At 34.3% G+C, this 19,779-nt stretch overlaps 1 protein-coding gene across 1 annotated transcript in view; it reads left to right on the forward strand.

The window, feature by feature from the left end:
- LOC111003703 (DNA-directed RNA polymerase, mitochondrial) overlaps positions 1–19,571 on the forward strand; it is a 28,247-nt gene extending 8,676 nt beyond the window's left edge. Inside the window, exons 12-24 of the mRNA XM_045632838.1 lie at positions 26–144; positions 575–793; positions 1,638–1,787; positions 7,928–8,122; positions 9,306–9,515; positions 10,279–10,433; positions 12,282–12,433; positions 13,074–13,233; positions 14,137–14,266; positions 14,597–14,725; positions 16,022–16,193; positions 18,310–18,401; positions 18,600–19,571. Coding sequence (XP_045488794.1) covers positions 26–144; positions 575–793; positions 1,638–1,787; positions 7,928–8,122; positions 9,306–9,515; positions 10,279–10,433; positions 12,282–12,433; positions 13,074–13,233; positions 14,137–14,266; positions 14,597–14,725; positions 16,022–16,193; positions 18,310–18,401; positions 18,600–18,726 — 2,010 coding nt within the window. The 3' untranslated portion in view covers positions 18,727–19,571. The remainder of the gene's footprint in view (positions 1–25; positions 145–574; positions 794–1,637; positions 1,788–7,927; positions 8,123–9,305; positions 9,516–10,278; positions 10,434–12,281; positions 12,434–13,073; positions 13,234–14,136; positions 14,267–14,596; positions 14,726–16,021; positions 16,194–18,309; positions 18,402–18,599) is intronic.
- Positions 19,572–19,779: the final 208 nt, after the last annotated feature.

Below are 19,779 nucleotides of genomic sequence, written 5' to 3' on the forward strand. Positions count from 1 at the left end.
GAGGTGCCTTTTGTATCTTTTTCAGGATATAGAAGAGAATCCATGGTCACAGGAAATCCGACAGAATATTGGCAAATTTCTTTACAATATCATTATAAATGATATCAAGATAGATGTGAATCTCTTCAAACCCAAAAGCAAAGTGTAAGTAGGCATTTAAAAAAATATATAAAAAAATCATTTAATTCAGACCATTAGTTGTTTATAGTGAAACATCTATAGCCGCACGTAAAACCGATTTCTGGCGTGGCGACGCATGCCGTGGCGACGCGTCGCCACGCTATACGATATACAGTCTAAATACAGTAGTAAATTTCACATTAAAAATATTTAATGAAAATAAATGTTTATGCAATAAATAGTCATCGTTATCTGGAAAAAAGTCGTAATATTTTATCATTATGATATATTTAGTTCCTATCACAGTCTGTTCTTTTCTGCATATTACTTTTACAAAATAATGTCGATGTTTCACATCTGCCAGGCGTCTCGTGACGCCTCACATTTTTTTTTAATTATTGGGACGGTGAAATTTTAGATTTACAATAATAACATAATTTTTTTTTTTTTACAGTAAAAAACTCCCAGCTGTGTATAAAGTCCACCGTCCCTGGGGTCGTTATTACCGCCTGGAGTTGAAACCTCACCCCGTGCTCATACGTCTCTGTGCGGCCACGTCCCGTCCGGCGTTGCGCATGCGCACGTCTTTGGCGCCCACCGTGTCTCCGCCCACGCCTTGGCTCACTGCCACTGCACCAGCTGCTTATCTGTTGACTGGCACGCCGCTAGTAAGGTATGAATATGTTCTTACCAGTTTGTTTTATTTGTAAATATATTAAATATATATTTTATTTGTAATTATATTATAACTGAAGCAAATAGTGTATAAAAAAAAAAAGATAGTACGGACGCGGAGCACGAAGAATTTCGTACAATGACCTTTGGGCCTACTGCCAGTGGTTAAAAACATTTTTTTTTATAAGTACGAATATTAAAAACGGTAGGTTTGATTTTTATTTAGACTAAACGGCTAGATGGATTTATAAAAAGGAAAAGTTATGATTGCGACTAAGATTTGGTAAAAAAAACAGAAATACTCTTAAAAAAAACATTTAATTTTAGGCATCTATTTCTGATGAACTATCAGATGTTTCGCCAGATACGTTACTACTTATATACTATACTATAACATATATACTACTTATAACAAAACAAACCAAAGTACATGTGCACCACCGCATGTCTTTATGGTTATGACTAAAAGGTTTACAATCTCTGAATTCGGCGGTCACTGCATCTGTGTGAGCGCAACGGCAATATGTTTATGCGCGAGCGACAAAGACATAAGATGAGGGGTCATTCTACGAAATTCTTCGTGCTCCGCGTCCGTACTATAGAATAACACTTCTTACAGTCTCTATGGTTGGCGACATTTTTTTTTTCATGTTTTTTCCTGGATTAAATTTACTATTTTCTTGTTTTTTTTTTAAAAAAAGATCATGAAACAGATTAAAAAATCTCAGGCCAAGGCCTAAAGATGTTGTAGCGCCACTGATATTTATTTATATATTAAGTAGTTAAATAATCAATACTTTTTAGCGGATAATACATGGATTTGATGATACAAATTATTACAGAATGCCAATTTATGTGATGAGCCAAATGCAACGACTCAGAGAGGCCCCTCCGGCGGATATGTACCCGGCACTTGATAGTTTGAACCAATTGGGTGAAGTTCCGTGGGTCATAAACCAACCAATACTCGATTTGCAACTGAAACTGTTTCGGTAAGTTCTCTTTCAATTAGTCTTTAGTTACATATAATTATTTCTATCTATAATCTGTCCCAATTTTTAATTATAATTTAATAGTACTATAACGAGCCTGGTATTCGATTTCTGTATCTAATTCGTAATATGGCGAGAGAACGTTGCAGTATTTGCTACCGCGGCTAATAAATAGTCTACCCAAACACATAACAGATAGCTTAACACTATCCAATATACATTCTAAGCTAAAAAACTACTTTTAAATAATAATAATAATAATAATAATAATTTATTTATTTTTCTCCCTTAAACATTAAACAATAATAATTCTTAATATAGTAACAGTATTGGGAGACTGGTTTCCAAACTAGGTAAGAACCTGTAATATGGATAACCAGGCTTCCATTCCATAGCATATACATAACAAAAAGGTAGTTTGTAAGGGATTGTGTATGTGAGTGTGTGTGATAGTGGGGAAGGGTACGCATGCGTGTGTTAGTGAGTGTTAAAGGGTGTTTGACATGACAAGAACATATTATGTGAAAATTATTATTTTATTACTTCTAGTAGAATTTCAGTTTCATCATAGCTCAAAGTACTTAAAAATTTATGAATTGTTTTCTTTACACATTTTTTTGTTTTAGCATATATATTCAGAGTTTTGTTGAGTTTGTTATATAAGTAACAGCCAAGAAAAGAGAACGATCGTTGAGAAAAATTAGAAAAAGATGGGGTTGTACAAACGTTATATTTGCGACGTTTGTCCAATATAGCGGTATCAAAGAATAAGAGCGAATGTTGTTTCAGAATAGTGTATAAGATAAAAAGTTGACGAACTGTAAGTACAGAACAGGTTTTATAAAGTTCATCAGTAGGGAATCGGAAGGGGAGAGACAATGAGGTTTTAAGAACTGCACGTTGGGCTCGCTCAAGTTTCAGGAGAGAGGTTTTATAGGTGCCTCCCCAGACCCAGACACAGTAAATTAGCAGGGATTGGCAAAGCGACTCGTACACCATTCTAATTGTAGTAGAGTCAGCAACCCCACGCAGGCTCCTGAATACATACATTAGCTTACGCAAGCGTCCCGAAAGCAATTCAATGTGACCATTATAGCTAAGATTATGGTCTATAAGTACGCCGAGGTACATTAGTGTACTAACGTTTTGCAGCCGTGGGCAGTCGCACGAACCTTTCGAGCGTTGCAGACGGGGGCAGCAATGAGTCACGATTGTCCACTGATGTTGTGGATGGCACCCTCGTTTTGTAAATGCCATGTATTTTGTTTTGTCTGCATTGAGCGTTAAGACATTGTCGCTAAGCCAATCCGTCACCCTATCCAGGCCAGATTGGGCGTGAGCGTAAACCTCCCCCCAAGTCGGTGCATTAAATAATAAAGCCGTATCATCCGCAAAGGTTACAATGGTTCCATTGGTTAACTGTAGGTTGCATAGCTGATTAATATACACTAAAAACAGGGTAGGACCCAATACGCTACCCTGCGGGACACCGTATCGAACAGGAAGGTCCTCGCTCACACTATCACCAATCTTTGTGGCCTGGGTCCTATTGCTCAAATAGTCACTGAATAGTCCCAATTGGGCCCCTCTCACACCAGTATTCTCAAGTTTTTTTAATAGGATTTCGATAGAAACCGTGTCAAAAGCCTTAGCTAGATCCAGAAATATAGCTATGCACTTCATGCCCCCCTCTAGGTTCCTAATAATGTAGTCAGTAAGTGCATGAACTGCATCCCCGGTGGATCTTCCAGAGCGAAAACCGTACTGGGAAGTAGATAGAATGTTGTTCATCTCTAGAAATTTTATAAGCCTGTTATTGATTATTTTTTCCAAAACCTTAGACATTGCTGGTAAGATGGATATCGGTCTATAACTGTTGACACGGTCCCTAGCGAGGCCTCCTTTATGAATTGGTATTACTAACGCTTGTTTAAAAGCAGATGGAAAGGAACCATTGCTGAGAGCCAAATTACATATATATGTGAGAGGGGGTACAATAATTGCTTTATATGACCTTAGAATCTTAGCGCTAATCCCGTCTCGCCCTGTGGCATCGCTCTTGAGGGCTATAACAAGTTTTTCCACCTCACTCTCATCAGTTGGTAATAGTACAAGAGATTTATGGTTATTATTATCTCCAAAACTGCATTCAACAACAGAATTAGAATAATTCTTTTGTAATATATTTTCCGCCAGATTCTTGCCAACGCCCACGAAAAATTGATTTATATCATTGACCGCTACCAAATTATTGGAGTAATTTTTTAGCAATTCATTAGGAGGTGTTAGCGATTTTTGTCTATTTGTTATTGTGTCAATTGTTTTCCAAAGTAGTTTTGGATTGTTTTTGGCTTTATTTAGTTCATTATTTTCATAGTTCCTTTTTAGTTTTCTTAACAAATTGTTGCAGAAATTCCGGTATCGTTTATATGTGGTAATTATTATCTCATTATTGTGATATTTTTTTGCCTTTTTGTGTAGGTTATCCCTGTTTCGCATGCACTTCAAAAGACCGGGAGTTATCCAGGGTTTAATTATCATTTTTCTTTTCGAGGGACTAACTTGCGTCGAGTTCGACTTGATGGCTTCAGTAACAGATGCAATCAAAAAGCTCGCAGCGAAATTTACATCAGACGAATTAAAGAGAGGACTTAAATCCATATTATAAAGGCTAAGTGCGAGGCCCTCGTAGTCTATTTTAGTTAACGGCCTACTCACGGTACCACCATGGTTTAATTTAGACTTAAGAAATAGTAAAACGGTTTTATGATCTGTCAGTGATGTTTGGGCAACAAATGTGTGTGCTTGAACCTTAGTTTTCAGAAGGACATGATCAAGGCAGTTATCTACTCGTGTCGCAAATGTGTGGGTAGGGAGCAAACCGTGATAGGCTGCTAGGTTTAAATAGTCTCTGACATCATCTTTTATTATTTCTCTATTAATTATAACATTCATATCGCCTGTCAATACAATAGTTTTGTAGCTAGTGTATCTTGTCAGTAAGTTATTTAGTGATGATATAAAATTCGATTTATTGCTATATGATGGAGAACGGTAAATGCCAATGATAATTGTATTTGGGTCAATTTTAGCTACCAAGCAATTAGCATCCATGAACACCGGTTCCTCTATATGGGTAGGAATATAGTCCTTGATGTACATTACCACGCCATCGTTTTGTAGTAAGTTTGATGTGGTATGAAAAGAATTATAGCCATGCAGTGTTGGCAAGTTATTGTTGTCCCTTATCCGACATTCAGTCAGTATAATGACATCCCAACTTGTGCGTGACCTAACTAACAAAGTTTGTAAACCTGCAAAGTTTGCTGATATACCACGAATATTCTGATTTAAGACTTTAGTAAAATGATTTGGGTTATGAATTAAACTATGAACGTCCTCAATATTACATTCTACACAGTCAGAATTAGAAAAGGAGTCAATATTGGTTTGTAATTGTAATTGTGAGCAGAGGGTTGAGGAGAATTTTGATGTTTTGTCTATATCATCAAAATATCTATCCATATCTGGGTTTGGTGAGGTCCATGGGGTAGAGAGGTGTATTTAAATATGGCGTTTTCCATAAGCGAGGAACCAGTAGGGAGCAAGGTAGGATGAAGCAGGATAGGGTATGTATTAGGAATTGGCGATCAAGTAATTTTATTTTGAAGTGTTTATGCAATGGTAGGTATTGAGGCACGATTGTACAAGAGTAAGCAGTTATGTGTAGTGGTTTAAAACTATTTATAGGGAAAGTAAGATAGGAGTGTGAGTTAGTCCTTAACATAAAAGAGGCAAGTTGACTAGCCAGTACATGGGAGTTATATAAACTTAAGTAACAAATATTAGAAATAATTACAATACCTGAATTCAGCACGCAAGAGAGTGAGATACAATATGGTTTAAATAAAGGTTGGAAATGAACTAATTTAACGATCAGTCAGTCCATGTTCATTAGGCTTTGAACTTGGGCCTCATTTGTTATTTGTATTATGGTAGACGTATCGTCTTTTCGCAGATATACTAGTCCTATGGCCGTCCAGCAATACTTGTAGTTCTTCACTCTTTTCAAGTCCCGAGCTAGGAAGTAAAGCCTGCTTGCCTTTTGCGTTAAAGACTCTGAGATGAAGATCGGTACATCAGGATCCTTTTTAAAACCGAGGTGTTTAGCACACAGTTTGTTGTTTGGACCAGTATTAAACTTCTTAGCGGCGTGGAGTAATTTGTCTTTTATAACTGTAGAAGTTAGTTCAACAACTACTGTTTTTGTGGAAGATTTTCTCTTTGTTTTGTATATGTCCCTTATGTCCTCTTTGTTAAATTCTGAATTTATATTTTGGGCAAGGTTTGCCATAAGTTTAATGAGGTCCTCTTTAGATTCTTTACCTTCTAGAGGTACATTTCTCATCTCAATGGTTGTCTTCTTTTGTTGCCTGGCGGTATCTTCTAGTTTTTGTTCTAAAATCAAAATTTGCTCATCGCGCTTTTTTAAATCCATTTCCAATGATTCAATTTTATTTTGAAACTCTGCATTTTGTTCTGCCAAGAAAGTAATAGACTTTTCTATATTGGAGTTACTCAGATTAAGGGCTGAAATCATTGGAAATAGCTTGTCCATTTGCTTCTGATGGTTCTCTCCCCACAAAGTAATAATATTTTTCATTTCTTCCCTAAAGTCAGAAATTTCCTCACTGTGAGTTTTTGCAAGGCGTTTACGTTTCTGTCTAGAAGTGACAAAGGTATGCTCTTCCTGTTCCTGTAAGCTAGGCTCTGACGTAGATTTTTCCAGGGAATTATTCATTGAGGTATTCATTGTGTGGTAGTGTTGTTACCTTGATCTTGTACCAAGAGCACAGAAATGGCAAGGAGATATATCTTGGATTTAGTCACCGTTCGGGGGTGTGGCCTTGGTTGACACTCCTTCCTGCAACGTGCGTATGCGCTGGGGGCGTCAACAAGTGGGCAGTGATTAAACAAAGGTAGCTACTCCTACGGCGCACTGTTATCCTAGTACTTGCTAATATTTTAATTATTAGAATTTTGAAACTTTTTCAATTAAATCAAACACGGGTTACACACGACTACTCTCAGCGAGATCCCGGAAGGAAGGGAAATAAGACTGCTATGGTTACATTAATAAAAACCAAAGCGGTTTTCTAATGTAACATATTGTAAATTGTAATATATATTATTTTGTAAAATAAAGAAAACAAAATTTATTAAATTACATTAGTAATGCATATTAGTCCGCAGCCGGAATCGATATATTATGGTTTGACAAATGTTTGGATGAGAAATATATATATATAAAATTCTCGTGTCACAATCTTAGTTCCCATTTTCCTCCGAAACGGCTGGACCGATGCTTACATTTCTTATGCATATTCAGTAGGTCTGAGCATCGGCTACTGTCAATCCCAGCCCAATAATTTCTTTTTTATTGTTTAGACAATTTTTTATGTAGTACAAAAATACATACAACCCTTAATTTTTACCGCTCTACAATTAACTCCTATTTTTTATTTGTTAATTGAAGCTTATGTCATTAACTCTGAGAGTTATATAAAGAAATAATCATACAAAACTTTTAATTCCGGAAAACCAAACAGTCGATGGGGTAGCATAGCAAAATGTTCCATGGTATGTGCTAAAAAGGTAGGCTAGGCACTAAGAGAAACGATGTCGCGGGGCATCTAGTATTATATATTAGTTTTGAGTGTAATCATCACAGGCGCAGTAAAAATTTTGACTAAACGATTTGATACAGACGTTCTCTACCCTAACATTTAATGAAAAATCTAATTTTATCCAACTAAAAGATCCAATATTTAAATCCCCTTGTATATAGTATTATAAGTATGTTTATTGTAAATAATAACATTAAACTATAATTTTGATTTTTTTCCATTATTAATTATTCTGATTTTTTGTAAATTTATGCGCTTTCAATTATTTATGTTATGTCGCGATTGGTTTCCTTAGTTTTTTCATTATGCATTAACTGTAAATAATTAAAACAACGAATTATAAAAATCCCATACTTGACGCTGGCTAATGCACAAACAGTGTTAGTGCCAAAGGAAAAAAAAAAGATCCAATGACTTGGGAACTCTGCATTAATGATTAAACAAATTTTCTAGATCGGGTGGTGATAAAAAGCTAGACATTCCACCTCCGGCTTCCTCTCTACAGTTATCAGAAATTGAAGCGCCATCAAACGCTTCTGAGGCTAGCGCTTCATACAAACGACGTATTGCCTTAAACCGCGCACGCGCAGATATGCATTCGCTGTGGTGCGACTCGCTCTACAAGCTGTCTTTGGCCAATCATTACAGGTGATTTTTATTTACACTTTTAGAGTATGATCTCTTCAAAATGGACTTCTAATTCTGTATTAGTAGTATTCTTTATCACTACATAGTATAAGACAAAGTCGCTTTCTCTGTCCCTATGTCCCTTTGTATGCTTAAATCTTTGAAACTACGCAACGGATTTTGATGCGGTTTTTTTATAGATAGAGTGATTCAAGAGGAAGGTTCATATGTATAATAACATCCTGTACTGCTATTTTTGAGGTTTATAATGTGATGTCGTAAATAATTAAATTGTTTCCGCTTACATTGCAAACGCAGGCTGAACCCTACGAGTTTTATCAAAATAATGTACTAAGTATTGTACACATTGAAAGGGTCTACAGAAAAGTCCGTGATGGTATATGTCTATCTCTTATGGATAACCCACATTTTTATATACAACGTTCACAGATTTTCTGTAGTGTATTTAGTATCAGCATTGCACCCGTGCGAAGCCGGGGCGGGTCGCTAGTACCTTCTAAAACATTAGCCTAAAAACATCCGAACTAATTCGACTTAAAATCTTTCAAGATGTTCAAATTCTTAAAAGGCTGTTGACTTAGCATCAGGTGAGCTTCTTGCCTGTTTGCCTCCTGTTCTATAAAAAAAAGTACATCTTTATAATTGTAAGCTAACATGATAAATTATTAAATAGTACTGTTATTGTACAAAGTAAATTGTACCTGGATGGCCGAGCTTTGCTCGGTATTTTTATTTTGTTATAAATTGTGTTTTTTGGAAATTATATTTAAGTACGAATTGCATACTAATAAAATGATGAAATATGAATAATATAGATTATATATGCTGGAATAGCTTTAGTGTTGTTGTGTCGTTAAAGCAATTAAAAAAAAATAGTATTATTATTCGCCGATAGATGTCAGGAAGATTCATTTTTCAGTTTAAATTGGGACTACTCAAACACCACCTTTTTGTTATTTTTTATCATTTATTCCTAGCTAGATCGATTTATCGCCCCCGAAACCCCCCGTATATTAAATTTCACAAAAATCGTTGGAGCCGATCCCGAGATTCCAATTATATATATATATATATATATATACAAGAATTGCTCGTTTAAAGATATAAGATATAATAATTGGTGTGACATATACCGATGTTTTCTTTTTTAATTTAATAGTAATCTAGATATAATATTTTATAGGGATCGAATGTTCTGGCTACCACACAACATGGACTTCCGTGGTCGCGTGTACGCAGTCGGCCCGCACGTATCCGCTCTAGGTGCGGACGCGGCACGTGCACTTCTCATGCTCGCACGCGAAAGGCCGCTGGGCAAACGCGGCCTCTATTGGCTTAAACTACACGCTATCAACCTAACTGGGACTAAAAAAAGGAGTACGGTACAAGAGAGGTATGATTATTTAAAATATTTTTAATTATTTTGTTGGATTGAAAAAAATCTGGAATTCCTTGGGGAAGCTTAAAAGTGGGAGGTCATAAATAGAAGTATTTTATTTTATTATGAGTTCAAATAAAATGATATACATGTATACCTTTGTTAGAAGCGAATAAATTAAGGATGATGGCATTACGACACCCCATTAAAAAAACTTAATACCAATGTTTTATATATAAATGTATGCGTGTTTTTGCTTACGTGGATTCGAAATTTTTACTGTTTATTTATAGTAAATTAACTTATAGTAAACACGTAGAAGCAGTGTTGGCCTAGTGGCTTCAGCGTGCGACTTTACCTGAGGTCGTAGGTTCGATTCAATGGAGTTTCATTCTATTTTTAACATTTGCTCGAACGATGAAGGAAAACATCGTGAGGAAATCGACACGTCTTAGACCTAAAAAGTCGACGACGTGTGTCAGGCACTGGAGGCTGATCACCTACTTGCCTATTAGATTTTATAAATGATCATGAAACAGATTCAGAAATCTGAGGCCAAGATCTAAAGAAATTGTAGCGCCACTGATTTTTTTTTAAATTTGTTTAAACACGTTGGTAGAATATTGTAATAATATAAATTTTCATCAAAAAGGACTGGATCTGATAAATCTTATTGAAATAACTAGGTAGTTTATTTTAGAAATTAAATAGTATTTTTTTTAACAATTGTAATTAGAAGATTGTGTATGTGTTCCATGTAGAGTTTTTGTCATTTTAGGATAGAATACGCAGACAGCATAATTGACCAGATCCTAGACTCGGCAGACAATCCGTTAGATGGCGATGGTTGGTGGAAGAATTCTGAGGAGCCCTGGCAAACCTTGGCATGTTGTATGGAGATTGCCAAAGCCATTCGGTCACCCAACCCCGAAGGTATTATAATAGCCATTTAAGTTCATTTATCCCTGAGTAACATAATATGATTATTATCCTAAATTATTTAAAACAAATCCGTACGTACGGACAGGTCCCAAGTTGATTATAAATTTTTAAAGTAGTTCATATAATTTCGCATTTGGTGAATTTATTGTTTTAAAAAGAAATTTTTATATTTAACGAGTATGTAGGAGGAAGTCTAGTTTGGCCATGCATGGGCTGTAAGTTAATAAATTTATCATCCCATACACGAATTCAAGTTCGACTAGTTCGACTCTTGTACCACAAGTATAGTATCAAGTATGCGGGGTAGTATGCTGTGATTTGAGGGTTTTTTTGCAGGGGATTATAGGATAGCATTTACTGGCATTTTTGTTAATTTCATTTTTATATATTTTAGTATATTTTAAGTCTAGTTTGGCCATGCATGGGCTGTAAGCAAATAAATTTATCATCCCATACACGAATTCAAGTTCGACTAGTTCGACTCTTGTACCACAAGTATAGTATCAAGTATGCGGGGTAGTATGCTGTGATTTGAGGGTTTTCTTGGAGGGGATTATAGGATAGCATTTACTGGCATTTTTGTTAATTTTATTTTTATATAATTTAGTATATTTTAAAGTCTGAGTTTGGCCATGCATGGGCTGTAAGTAAATAAATATATCATCCCATACACGAATTCAAGTTCGACTAGTTCGACTCTTGTACCACAAGTATAGTATCAAGTATGCGGGGTAGTATGCTGTGATTTGAGGGTTTTCTTGGAGGGGATTATAGGATAGCATTTACTGGCATTTTTGTTAATTTTATTTTTATATATTTTAGTATATTTTAAGTCTAGTTTGGCCATGCATGGGCTGTAAGTTAATAAATTTATCATCCCATACACGAATTCAAGTTCGACTAGTTCGACTCTTGTACCACAAGTATAGTATCAAGTATGCGGGGTAGTATGCTGTGATTTGAGGGTTTTTTTGCAGGGGATTATAGGATAGCATTTACTGGCATTTTTGTTAATTTCATTTTTATATATTTTAGTATATTTTAAGTCTAGTTTGGCCATGCATGGGCTGTAAGCAAATAAATTTATCATCCCATACACGAATTCAAGTTCGACTAGTTCGACTCTTGTACCACAAGTATAGTATCAAGTATGCGGGGTAGTATGCTGTGATTTGAGGGTTTTCTTGGAGGGGATTATAGGATAGCATTTACTGGCATTTTTGTTAATTTTATTTTTATATAATTTAGTATATTTTAAAGTCTGAGTTTGGCCATGCATGGGCTGTAAGTAAATAAATATATCATCCCATACACGAATTCAAGTTCGACTAGTTCGACTCTTGTACCACAAGTATAGTATCAAGTATGCGGGGTAGTATGCTGTGATTTGAGGGTTTTCTTGGAGGGGATTATAGGATAGCATTTACTGGCATTTTTGTTAATTTTATTTTTATATATTTTAGTATATTTTAAGTCTAGTTTGGCCATGCATGGGCTGTAAGTTAATAAATTTATCATCCCATACACGAATTCAAGTTCGACTAGTTCGACTCTTGTACCACAAGTATAGTATCAAGTATGCGGGGTAGTATGCTGTGATTTGAGGGTTTTTTTGCAGGGGATTATAGGATAGCATTTACTGGCATTTTTGTTAATTTCATTTTTATATATTTTAGTATATTTTAAGTCTAGTTTGGCCATGCATGGGCTGTAAGCAAATAAATTTATCATCCCATACACGAATTCAAGTTCGACTAGTTCGACTCTTGTACCACAAGTATAGTATCAAGTATGCTAATATATATCTTTTTTTTCTTATTATTTAAATGATATATGCAGAGTACATGTGCGGATTCCCCGTACACCAGGATGGGTCATGCAATGGCCTGCAACATTACGCAGCTTTGGGCGGAGACTCATCTGGTGCCTCGGCTGTTAATCTTGCGCCTTTGGATCGACCACAAGATGTTTATAGCGAAGTCGCTGCATTGGTAAGTTAATGAGATAACTGATATTTTAAACGACATCGAATTGGTTCAAAATGAATTGGAAATAATTGATTTAATAAAAAAGGCTAGAAGTTCAAAAATTTTCTTTTTATCTTTTATTTTTTAATGAAATTCAGATATTTTACTGGCGACATGTATGATCCTCAGATCCAAAGCCCACTTACACCACCAATCACATTTCTCTATGTTCTATGAGATTTAAAAAAATTGTGTGTAAAGTTGGTTTGCGAATGATAGTTTAAGGTGACAACGTCATAACAAAACATTGATTGATTGCATACTTTTATGAATAAATTTAAATATGTTGAGTTACCATTATGTTGTATGAAATCAAAGGAGTGAATCCTCGGACGCATATGCCAATGGAAAGGGAGAGAGATAGATGAGGTGCAAGCGCATTGTTGCGCATTGTCTCGTAACGCTTATTGTAATAAGCGTTACGGGACAATGGGCGTAACATGAACAATGAACTTTTTCTTGCTGGCACTCATCGTTTTGTCAGATGTTTTTACGTCAAAAAGAATCTTAACTGATTTATTTTATAATATAGCTATGCGTATATACATGTTTAATGCGGTGTCTTCGAGTTACAAAACTTTGACTACATATTATTTATTTGCAGATTGAAACAATGAGAATCCGTGATGCTGAAGCTGGTGTCCAGCCAGCGATCATTTTGGAAGGATTTGTCAGAAGAAAAGTGATCAAACAAACGGTAATGACCACTGTCTATGGAGTTACCAGGTTCGGTGCCCGGCTGCAGATCGCTAAGCAGCTTAAAGGTAGGTCCACATAACTAACTAACATAACAACAATAAACTAACATAATTTGTAAATGAGTCTTTTCTTTCAGAAGCAGGAGGTTTCAAGCGCCGTACAAATTATACAAATTTTATTTGTCATATTATAATATTCTGAAGGCAAACATACAAAAGTGTGCTTTTAAATACCATATTGTTTATAAATCTGTGGACATTTATGATCCCTAAAACAACGAACAAAATTATAACCTACGAACACCAATGTATACGTTATTAGTAATCAATTTAATTTTACACGCAGACATTGTTCATTTGTAATTAAAAACATACTTAATAAATAGCCAATGGATATACCAGTTCTTGATGACAATTCCTAAAAAAACAGTATAGTTGTTAAAATACTTTTGTAAAACCATTACTTCATACAGATTACATTATGTTACTATGATTGTCATTTTTTTAAATATCTTTAAAGTGAAACTTCTTAAGGCGCATGAGGGTAAAATTTTTACGGAACGTCACGAACATGTGCAGCGTTTTTGTTGAAGAAAAGAGAGAAACCGATTGAGACCTAATGAGAGAGAGTGAGAAAGGAAGATCGAGAAAAAATACACGCTATTGGTTGTTGTATTTGTTTAGTAGTTACATATTAGAGAACTTTATGCAGCATTTTATTGATTTATATGATCATTAGCACATATACAATGTGTAAATAGTGTGAATATAGATATACAAATACATGGAGTGATCGTATACTGGTACATGATCTTCTATTGGGGCTTTAGTAACAATTACATTTACAAAGAATTTTCATTTGTGACATGTGTAATTTGTACGCACTTTTTTATACTCTTTTTAATTAATTTTAAAAAAATACACCTGTTGAATTGTCCAAAAATTGATTTTTAATTGTTTCATTTACAGATATAGACGATTTCCCCAAAGAGCATGTTTGGTCCTGTTCCCAATATCTCACGACGAAGACCTTCGACAGTCTTCGGGAGATGTTCACATCAACTAAACTCATACAGGACTGGTTCACCGATTGTGCCAAGTAAGTCCAATTTTAACTAAATTTAATATTTTAGTCTAAGTTATTATTTAAAATCTTAAAAAAATATTTAGCAAAAAAATTATATTAAAAAGATTTTACTTATTAAATATTATAATATTGCGACTGAAAATATTAAATATCTAATCTAATATTTTTTCGATTTTTCGTAGACGCACTGAAAGAAAACCTTTAATCGTCTTTAATTCATCTTAAATAGGTCTACCCACAAATCTATCAAATATTTTTAATAGAATATAGTTTTTGAGGGTAGTCACAAAAATTGTAATTATAACTATAAAAAAGGATTTTACAAAGGCCGTTATTTTTCAGGTTAATATCGGGTGTGTGCGGGGAAAGTGTCGAATGGCGAACGCCTTTAGGCCTTCCCGTGCTGCAGCCCTACTATCGCCGTGGTAATGCCACCACGTCGCCTTGCGCGCCGCCTGTAGACTTACACCAGTATGTATTTTAACTATATTTGCCAAAATATAGTATATATATAGTATACCCTATTAGTATATACTCATTTTGTTTTATGCACACACTGTTTATTTATTTTTTAACTATATATCTTATTTATTTGCCAAAATATAGTATATAGTATACCCTATTAGTATATACTCATTTTGTTTTATGCACACACTGTTTATTTATTTTTTAACTATATATCTTATTTATTTGCCAAAATATAGTATATAGTATACCCTATTAGTATATACTCATTTTGTTTTATGCACACACTGTTTATTTATTTTTTAACTATATATCTTATTTATTTGCCAAAATATAGTATATAGTATACCCTATTAGTATATACTCATTTTGTTTTATGCACACACTGTTTATTTATTTATTTAGTACTCCTACAGCTAACATAAATTATACATAATACAAATACACTGAGAATATAGCCAAATATGGAATACATGATATATTTAACAATAAAAAGATTTAAAAAAGGGAACAAACAAACAAAAATTATTTAATACATTATACTAATTATACTAATTACTGTTAGGATTATTATACATACACGGGTTTAAGTGTAGTAAATGCTTATTAATGAAAACTGTAATTACAACAAAATAAGGAAAGAGAGATTTATCTGTCTATCTCGCTCGCACTTATGAAGAGTAGAGATGTGAGATATGATGTTCCCAAGAGAATGTAAATGCGTGCTCCTATTACAGCCTCCTGCTGATAGAGGACAAATCTTTGTTTTTAATTTATTTTAATATTCTTTATTACTCAATATGTCATATGGAATATGGTGTAATGGTTGCAGCTCCTTACAAACGTTGTGTAAAAACATTGCGATTAAAAAGAGTGGCAGAGAGTTTATTGCCAGTTCTTCTCTTCCGTACCCTTGATTTGAGAACTGGCAGTAAATTTATAAGAAGCATTTAATGTATATGTATTTCTATTTTGACATTCATAAGTGCACATTGTGTTACCTACATGAATATATGATTTTTGAGTAAGATTTGTAGTGTATATCGATCACAAGAAGGTCAGATCGATATGCTAAATTATGTTAAGTATTTATGGAGTAATTTTTCGCTATCAGAATAATAACAAAATTGTAAATTTTAGAATCATGTGCGTGCGCAGGTAGCTTAAGTACTCTTGCATTGCGTACACATTCCAACTGGAATACAAATACAATGCAACAGTTGTCTATGACCTGATCTTTTCTTGTTGGGCAACTTGAACTCTCTTGACTTAAGAAAGTTCTGATGATACGTTTCTCTCCAGACGTCCGTGCACAATGAAGCAACGGAACGCGTTTCCGCCAAATTTCATCCATTCCCTGGACTCGTCCCACATGATGCTGACAGGACTTCACTGTGAGGCTGCGGGCGTGACCTTCGTCTCGGTGCATGACTGCTTCTGGACACACCCTGATACCGTCGACCAAATGAATCAGGTATGAGAATGAAGTTCTAAATAGTATTGGATGAATATTAAAAATGACATTTGTAAATGCGTTGACAGTTTTGTAATTTGACAGTTGGTAATTTGACATTTTACCAAAACATATCGATACTTCTGTAATTTGTTCGTGTAGTTTTATTGAATCCTTATTTTATTGTTGTTGTGTGTATGTTATTTAAGAGCGGTGTTGACCTAGTGGCTTAAGCGTACGACTATCATACCTCAGGTCGTAGGTTCGATCCCCGGCAGTGCACCAATGGAATTTATATCTATGTGCGCATTTAACATTTGCTCGAACGGTGAAGGAAAACATCGTGAGGAGACTGACATGTCTTAGACCAAAGTCGACGACCTGTGTCAGGCACTGGAGGCTGATTACCTACTTGCCTATTAAGTTTAAAAATTATCATGAAATAGATTCAGTAATCTGAGGCCAGGACCTAAAGAGGTTGTAGCGCCACTGATTTATTTTATTGTACAGTTACCTATTTTCTCTATTTTCTAATATTATTACGTTTTAACACTAGAAAGACGGGAAAATCTATCTACCTACAAAGACGGCGACCGGTCAAATGACTCCTCCAATATATTAAACCTTTTTTTATTATTTCAGCTGTTAAAAATGGTGACTATAGTAATAAAACAGGGTTTGATATATGATTAATTATAATATTTATACACATATTTTACATTTTAACATTTTCTTTACATTACAAGAGCCGCAAAGTGGCTTTTTACAAGTGTCTTTATTAGTTTTATTTTTGCACTTTTGTACATAACATTTTCCGAGTTTCCGGATTTTGAGTGGAAGATCGAGAAGAATTGAAAAAATGTACGGCCACCTTCGAGATGCTGCTTTGACACTATGATTTTATGCCATCTGGTAAGCCACATCCACGCCGTACTTGGTGCATTGTAGAAAGGCACAGTTTTTGGCTTTTTCTTAGGGTGATTGGAGTCTATTTCAACATTGTTATGTAACGTGCTAAGGAATAACACGTTCTTTTTTCGTTTTCCTTGATAAATTGTGAGTGTACATCTATCGGATTTCAGGATTTTTGTTTCAAACAAAATCATATGAAGTGATTTGACGTAAGGTGGAATCTTTCGTAGTTCATAGTTCCTACAATCGTAGTGCGTTTTGCGAGCAAGTTATTTACCAAGCTTATCGATGTAAAGAAGTTGTCAGTAGTTATATTTCGGCCAGTATTTGCAAAAGGTTCCACGAGACGCATAACAACGGATTCACCAAGGCTTTCGTTTTGTGGCCTGCTTTCGTCCTTTCCTAAATAAGGAAAGCCGTTGAGCACAAACTTTGAATCCACATCGACACAAGCAAGAAATTTTATTCCAAACTTATCAGGCTTGTTAGCAATGTAATGAAGAAACCTGCATGTAACCTTAGTAGAAAACAGTTGTTCGTCTACTGTAAAATTTTCTCCTGGCTTGTAGCATGATAAGCAGTTCTCAATAAATTTCTTCCAAACTTCTGATATTAGTGCAAATTTGTCTAGTTCAAGTGACCACGACGTACCATCGGTAGAGGTGATAAGACCTTGAAGCTCAGAAACTTTTAAAAACTTAAACTTGAAACTTATAAACACTTATCGGATCTCAGCCGTCAAATGACTGCCGCCGTCTTTGTCGGTATATCAAGATTTTAAATAATAAACAAAAGCGATGTGAGTTATTTTGATACATAGTTTCATTTAACTACTAATATTAATAAAAGTCACAAAGTTTCAAAACGTTACGTCAAATAGTTTGTGAATTATTCAACATTAAATTCAAATTGACAGTCAAATGACTGCTCCCGTCTTTCTAGTGTTAATGCATAAACACTATAAATAAATAATCTAGTACATACACCATACTCTGCAATATAAAGAAAATGTGAGTAAATATTTTACGAATAATAATCTGTAAATATATATAATGCAGAATATAAAATAATGTATGCTTAATATCTGTAAATTATTTTTTGGGTTTATTTATAATTAGTAATAATACGGTAAAAACAACATCTTTATTAAAAATTGGTAGAGTTATCTGTATCTGTTTTATCACAGACAACAAAGTTTAAATTGAATGTTTTAATCTGTTTTCAGATATGCCGTGAACAATTTGTGGCACTTCACTCACAGCCCATACTCAATGATTTGTCGGATTTCATGGTCAAACGATACAGTTATCCAGAAAAGTAAGTTTTTTATCTATGAATTATTTGAAGTTTGACAAAGTATATTTCTTCATTTATCTTTGGTTCAACCGAAACAATTTTTTTTTATCTAACAATATGACTTCATTTAATCTTTTGTTTGGCAAAATACGAAATATAATGGAAAATTGTCAATTTAAAAGCATTATGGATTCTGTATCTAAACATTTTTTTTTTCAGTGAATTACAAAATGGCGCTGTCGGTATCTCAAACAAGAAACGCGTGAACGCCTTACTTCAAAAAGTGCCAGAAAAAGGAGACTTTGACATTAATAGTGTTTTGAAATCTGTGTACTTTTTCAGTTAAAAGGCTATAAATATTATGATACCTTCTAGCTCTACGCAGGCGAAGATTATTCATTGTATTATTAATGACCTACCCTCTTGTAAGATAATCTTAAATTGTCATATACCTTCATTGTTCTATGCAAAAAATTATGAACAAAAAGGGGAAAAAGACAAAAAGTTTTGTGGTTAATTTTACGTGCACGTATACGTTAAATGATCTAAAAATATACGGACGCATAGACTTATATACGTCAGTGTTAATATGAATTTTACTTTGTTGTTTGGCAAATGAAACTGTCTCTGAATTATCGGAATATTCTATTCAAGTAAGAGATTTTTCTATGGAACATACAAGTTTTTTAAAAGAATTCTGCCTGGAGAACGTCCACTGTAGTTTCTATAGAAAACGTCTCGTAGCAATTACGACTCGAATTATTACGTATATTGGATTGGATTGGATTAAGTTTTAAAGCTTAAAAATTTTGGCTATGTTCGTTCATAAAGTATGTGCAATTTCCTACATAAATTATAAAAGAAATACTCCAATTGTTTGTGACGGTAAACAAAATGAGGGTATGACAAGGAATTATAGACTGATGTAGATAGTATGAATCAAATAGCATTACACTTGTAATATTCTAATTAGCTTTTATATTAAATGTGTAATCGGATTAAAATGAGTAAGTGCAAAATAACTTGTTAAATCTGTAATAATGATTTATACTCTATAAAAGTTGATGTAGTTTGTCGAAGGCTGTAGTATATTACTGTAGTGCAAAAATACAAACTGTGATTGTCTAACAATAAAATAAGTTGATTCTAAATCTTGTTTCATTTTATCATGATTAAAATTCCTAAAACAATTCTTAGTTTTTATTTTTTATGCAATAGTAGCAAACAATCCTAAGGACTGGCTTCCTTTAAAGAACAGTGACACCCATTTCGTTAAATGTTTTGCCGGCCTTAAAGAAAGGTAAATATATATTATTTGCGTAAATAGGCGAGGTCGTATTCAATTAATGTAATTTCGATCTTGTCTGTTACTTGGACTAGCAGCTTGTTTCAGTAATTC

Source organism: Pieris rapae, chromosome 21 (assembly GCF_905147795.1).
Source record: "Pieris rapae chromosome 21, ilPieRapa1.1, whole genome shotgun sequence".
NCBI classification, from domain to species: Eukaryota; Metazoa; Arthropoda; class Insecta; order Lepidoptera; family Pieridae; genus Pieris; species Pieris rapae.